At 48.1% G+C, this 6198-nt stretch overlaps 1 protein-coding gene across 4 annotated transcripts in view; it reads right to left on the bottom strand.

Annotated features, from left to right (window-relative positions):
- Positions 1-786: 786 nt before the first annotated feature.
- The window catches only part of LOC139234006 (glycylpeptide N-tetradecanoyltransferase 1), a 76739-nt gene continuing 71327 nt past the window's right edge, over positions 787-6198 (bottom strand). For 3 of the 4 annotated variants that reach the window (XM_070864794.1, XM_070864798.1, XM_070864796.1), the window contains 3 exons: positions 5387-5554; positions 3046-3183; positions 787-1051 (listed from right to left, as the gene is read on the bottom strand). In XM_070864794.1, coding sequence (XP_070720895.1) covers positions 1031-1051; positions 3046-3183; positions 5387-5554 — 327 coding nt within the window. In that variant the 3' untranslated portion in view covers positions 787-1030. The remainder of the gene's footprint in view (positions 1052-3045; positions 3184-5386; positions 5555-6198) is intronic. The other variant, XM_070864797.1, reaches the window with a different exon arrangement.

The following is a 6198-nucleotide window of genomic DNA, read 5'->3' as shown; positions in this document are numbered from 1 at the left end:
AGCGAGTGAATGTGAGAGAGTAAATGTGATTCAATTGCTAGACAGAGCAAACAGGTAAGGATTACACACAAGGAGACAAACAGACATAGAAAGGGGCACAGGGGTTGGGGAAGAGTGGAGAGAAAGAGTGAGCGAGAAGGAAGAGTGAGTGTGTGGGGTGGGGGAGGAACACTACATTTTAAACATATTGCTGACTCAGATATTGCAGCATGTCTCGTTTTCTACAGTCAATGGCTTACACCAACAATTCTGTTTGCAATTTCTGTTCTTGAACCTGGCTGTTAACACAAGTTCCAACCTCTCCCATCCCCGTACATTACTCGTCACAGGTTTAATGCGGTGGCCTCTCCTCTCCCAAACTTCCAACAGAAAATATATAAAAATGGCGTGAAGGCAGGACTTTTTGGCAATCTGTAGTTTCAGTGCACAGCATCCACTTTAGAAACTCCCCCAAACACAGAGAACCCGCAATTCTAAAATCTACATACACCCGACTGGGTCCTAGCAAGCACAACCCTTTGCATTGGCTCAAGACTGTTCAAAGCATGCTCGACGAGCGAGATCGACGAGCGAGATCGCCCAAAGGCTTCACCCACGGGACATTCATCATCTGAAAAGAAATCTACTCTGGTTAAAATGTTAAGCAATAGGATTCTCAGAGTTTTAATAAACGAGACACGTTTTAGTTGATGTGGTATTTCGGGCGAGGGAAAACGTGGTCAAAGCTCAAAAGAGAGATAAAAATCGGCTTCAATTTTTGCACACTCTTGACATTGCCTTTTCCAATTTGACTGGTTCTAATCCATTTATTAAAATCATGTATAATGCATATATCTTGATTTTGACAGAGTTGGGCAGGGTAATAAATGTATGTGGGATGGTATAATCTGTAAACTCGTTCTGAATTCCCGGGTCTCCATTCCCTCCCATTTCTTCTGAGCTTCCAGGTTCAGCGGTGTCAGGCCAGAGGTCAGAGAACATTTCTGATATGGCTGATTGGTGGCTTTTTCCAGCTCCACTGATGGCAACTTTACTGCAGCACAAGCCCGACCTGCGGAGAAAGAACAGCGGGCATTACCACTAGATCAAGGGGTGAACAGCGGGCGTCACCATTAGACCAAGGGGGGGGGGGGGGGGGGGGAGAAGCAGGCATCACCATTAGACCTGAAGTGAACAGTGGACATCACCATTAGACTGAGAAGTGGGGGGGGGTGAACAGTGGGCATCACCATTAGATCAAGGGATGAACAGCGGGCATCACCATTAGACCGAGGGGAGGGGGTGAACAGCGGGCATCACCATTAGACCGAGGGGAGGGGGGGGTGAACAGTGGGCATCACCATTAGACCGAGGGATGAACAGCGGGCAAAAGACTCAGAGAATGAGAGTTGGCACCCACTGTTCAGTGTCACTTACTACTATGAATATCAAAGAAAAGTTCAGAACAACACATTGCTTAATTCAATCTATCCCTTCTGATCTCCTGCTGTAATTTTGACAGTAACTCCAAACTGCTTTTACACTGTTTCTCCAGGGTGCCTCCGCAGTGTGTACCAACCTTCCTCCGAGGTTCCAACGGGAGACAGGAAGAGACCCCGTGGGAATTGTACATCAATGTATAAAATGTATACTCCCTGTACCAGGTGTGACGCTTGCTTCCTGCAACATTCACTCTTTTCAGTCAATCACACAAACCGCAGGCAATTCCATTCTCCCACACCTGCTGGCACATTCTTTCCACACGGTGGTCTCTCAGCCCTTGCCGTGTCTCAACAGCTAACTTACTGCTCCATGGGCTAATGCAAAATATACTAAACACAACCCACCACCATCAAGCCAGAGGTAAATGAAGGAAAAGCTAAACTTAGTTTTGACAAGTAAGAAAATTTACACTTTCTACCTCCTGCACTTGGCTCTATCTTACAGGTGAAAAGCAATCTTAAGTTAGTGTGTTTTAACTCTCCGCTTCCACTCCCCGACAATATACAGTCCTACACTGTCTCCAACTGACTGCGGCTTGACCACAGTAATTACACCTGCCAGCCTTAAAAGGTACACACACCAACATTCGGTATGGAGTGGTATAATGTCCCTGTCCTTACATCAGGTGACTCACTGAGCAATACCACAGGACAGTCACGACACGTACACTCTAAACACTGGCAGCATTTTCATGGTAATCTGTGCAAAATAATTGTTCACTTTTACCGCTCAATTGCAGGGTAATACTAAATGATGGGAGCTGCTCCAGGCAAATGGTTCACTGTGGTGAAGGGTTCAAATCCCAGGGGACAGTGCTTATAAACAAGGAAGTTCGGGGCAAGGAGGGGAGTCGGAACAATCTTTTCACTCAGAAGGGAAATCTAAAGTCTGGAATAAGTTACTGAGTAAGGACACTCTGGGCTTGGGTGTGGGAAGGGAGAGGTGTTTGCTATGCTGTGCTGATGGGAAGTGAGTGCATGAAGACATCAGGCGAGCGGGAGAAGACCAGGCTGCGAAGGAGTTAAGTATAGAGTATGATACTGGTTATGGTACTGGATTAGCAACCAGTGGTAATGGCAAGTTCAAATCTCATCATGGCAAGCTGTGACAATGAATTTGAAAAAGCTGGTCAGTTGTAGGCTGGCAGCAGGAACCCCCCCGCCCCCGCCCCCACCCCCACAGCCTGCCATACACACAACTTCAATCCTACATTATGTGGTTGACTCGATGCCTCGCAACAAATTTAGCCATGGCGTGAATAACGAAGAGTGGGGCAAACACACAGCCAGAGTACTGGTCATCATAAACACTGCCCCTCAATGTGTGAACAGATAGTTCCATTGCCTCATGTAACTCGCTCAGTGGGTCAGTTGTGCTGCAGCTCGAATTGCCAATCGTGTATTCAAATCTCAGCACACTGAAGCCCCAATGGCCCAAATTCAGCAGCAGCAGACCCAGACCCCGGGAAAGCTTCCTCTGGGAAGAGCTGGGGTTAAACTGGCAGTCAGTAAACAAACGGACAGTGTGAGGAGACTCTCAGTTATACGGCTTGCTCTAGGTTACCTTCTCAGCAGCCATACTAGGGCACTTCCAGTTGTACAGATAATACTGCAAGTTGCCATCTCCAATTCCAAATTTCAGCTTTTCTAGGAAGGTTTTATTTTCCATTAGATCCAGTGCATTGAAAACATCAAATCCTTTCTGTTGACGGGAGAAAAAAGCAATGTAATAAACAGGAACATTAAATACGGGACAAAGCTGCCCAGCTACAGTGACAAACACTTCCACAGGGATACCTTTGAGGATCAACACTCCAGGGCAGCAGGCGCATGGGAACACCACCACCTCCACGATCCCCTCCAAGTTACACACCATCCCAACTTGGAAATATATCAGCGTTCCTTCATAGTCACTGTGTTAAAATCCTGGAACTCCCTCCCAAACAGCACTGTGGGAGCACCTTCACCACACGGACTGCAGCGGTTCAAGGAGACGGCTCACCATCACCTTCTCAAGGGCAATTAGGGATGGGCAACAAATGCCGGCCTTGCCAACAATGCCCATAGCCCAGGCTTTTAAAATGTTTTGTGTGTGTTCATTGCAAGGATATACGTGCTGGGAATAGAACTTTCCATTTTAGGTGCCCAGTATCAGAATCAAACACTCCCAGGGCAGGTACAGCACGGATTAAATACAGAATAAAGCTTCCTTTACAATGTGCTCTAGCCAAACTCTCAGTGGAGCATTCCCTATTGTACCAGTCTTAACGTTTTCCCAACTCCCACACCAGTCAAGTGTCCCTGGTTGCATTTGTCCATTCCTGCTTAATTAGGGGCTGTTTGTGCTGTGGGGCCCCGCACTGACCATGCTCACGACAAGCTGGAACATTTGTAAGTTTTAACGCGGTGGGTTGTTTCTCTACGCTGATGCAGTCTGTGCACGGTTGCCGAGTCATGGCCATCAGAGAAGGCATCACAACGGCCAAAGTGTCCCCTCCATTGAAGGACGGCACCCAGTGCTCATTTACTGGACGGCACCCAGTGCTCATGTACTGTAGGATCCGGCACGGGCTCAACAGGCCGAATGGCCTCCTTCTCTGTGTTGTAACCATTCCATGATTCTATGATGCAGTACTTGAACGTACCAGTCCTGGGCGTACACAGCAGCATTTTATAGGACAACAATAACAGTACAGGAGCCTTTACACAACAGTCCCAGCTTCTAGTTGACTGCTCAAACTTTGGAAAGTCCCTCCCTCAGCCTCAGGCAATGGCTGACCAAACATTCAAATCAGGCATTCAGCACCAAAGTACTGAGATCCAAAGACCCCCTTTGCTTCCCCCCACCTGCTGTGGGAGCTTGTCCTGGTTCACAGCTGGGCAGGAATCCAGATTTTGCAGTGGGGTTTGCAAAAACTGGTCTCAGGGATGTTTCTATATCCCAGAGGGTAGGGGTGGGGCAGCTGGCTATGGTGGGCCAAATAGCTCTGTCAGCTGGTTATTCTGGTCTGGCATGGTCAGTGTTCATTTGTGCGTCTGCAGTACAGCGAGGGATGGGGTGTGGTGAGGAACTATTACCCTTTCCACAGCCGACGGCGGAGATTGGGGGTTGGGCAACACATGATTTCCCTCTGAATGGAGCAGCCCGTTTGCATGTAATTGAATGGATTGAAGATGTGGCAGTATACTGCTGCTCCCACCCTTTTTTGGGTAGCTGGTAGAAAGGGGCTAAGGTGAGACTAGCACATGAGTAGCTAAAGATTTCGAGCCCATTCAGATTCCACTGATGGTCCCATCAGGTGGCAGAATAGGACCTGATGATCTGGGATTGGTGCAGCCCATGACTAGGGGGAGGGCTGGGACACCTGTGGAATGGTGAACCAGTCTGGATGAGGAACTAGTACATTCAACTACTTTCTGTTACATAAGGAGAGTTAAGGGGACCCAATAATCACAGGACTTGGTTTCAATTTAATGGACTATCAATGCATTGGTTATACTCTAGCTTTCCTCAGAACCTTTGACCCAGCCTAACCCTGTATCAGACAACAGGATGAAGGTGTCTTCCTGCATCACTGCAGCTTCTTGGAAATCTCGCTCATCAGTTAGAAGCTTTGCGATGTATTTCTGATAAGTGCATTGAAGCACCCTCCTTTGCTGGAGTTAAGTGTCGGACAGCTTGTGCCCTGCAACTCAGGAGGTATAGGGAAGTGGTTTGAAATTGATGAGCCAGGCTATTCAATATTGGGCTACCAGACTTGAAATGGCGCCCTGATCGGCTTGGCCTGCTTTTCCTGGTGTTAAAGAAGGGTGCTTCAATCCCGCCAGTGCTAAACACGTATTGTAAATGGAGAGGCAATCTGAGGAGGGATTTTGTTTGGTGGATGAAGAGAGATGCCACGTACCGATTTTGCAAGGATGAGGCCGTCATTCATAAGGTCTACGAGTGGAGTCTTGGTATGGACATTATAAAAAGAGTAAGCAGCTTTCAGGCTTTTTGTGAACAGGATGTGCATGATGGTGGAAGGAAGAGTGTAAAAACTGAGGAAATCTGTCAATTCGCCATCAGGGCTCTGGAGGAACAAGATGGGAAAGAACAGTGACTTATTTGTACATTAAGCAAAAGTGCCATTTACTAGCCATATGCTGTGATTGGCTCTCCATGATCACATGACCTAATTGCTGATTGGTCCCCTTGGAGGATAAGACACATCCAGCAGTTTCTCTGGAATGTGTAATTAGAACCACCCAGCCCAAGTTCTGAGTGACTTTGCAAGGTGTAATTTGAGCCATTCTGACTGCTGACTCCAGACAGGATAGAGCTCCCCCATCCCAGCACAAGTTCCACACCCCCACCCTCCCCACCACAAGTTCCTGACACCTCTTTCCCCCCTCCACCCCACACTCACCAAGCCCAAATTCCTGACCTAACCTATCCCCCTCACCCCGCCCTGTCATAGATGGGGCATTGTGTGTGGGTAACGAATTGTTATGAGGTGAATAGTGAGTTTCGTGACTTCTGTATTTCATCCAATTCAAAGATGTCCCTGGTCACACATGCACCGAGCTTTCCGAGAAATCTGGTGTGAGTGTAAAGGGGGTTGGGTTGGAAGAATGTGATCTGTCTGCCCGGAGTTCCCCCTCTCACCTCCGATCCCCCATCAGCCTCCCCTCTCTCTACCCAGGTCTCCTCCTCTCCCCCCCACCCCCCCCCGTC

This window comes from Pristiophorus japonicus, chromosome 21 (assembly GCF_044704955.1).
Source record: "Pristiophorus japonicus isolate sPriJap1 chromosome 21, sPriJap1.hap1, whole genome shotgun sequence".
In the NCBI taxonomy this organism is placed as follows: Eukaryota; Metazoa; Chordata; class Chondrichthyes; family Pristiophoridae; genus Pristiophorus; species Pristiophorus japonicus.
Note: the sequence above shows the minus strand (reverse complement) of the source record. Positions and strands in the feature narration are given on the sequence as shown.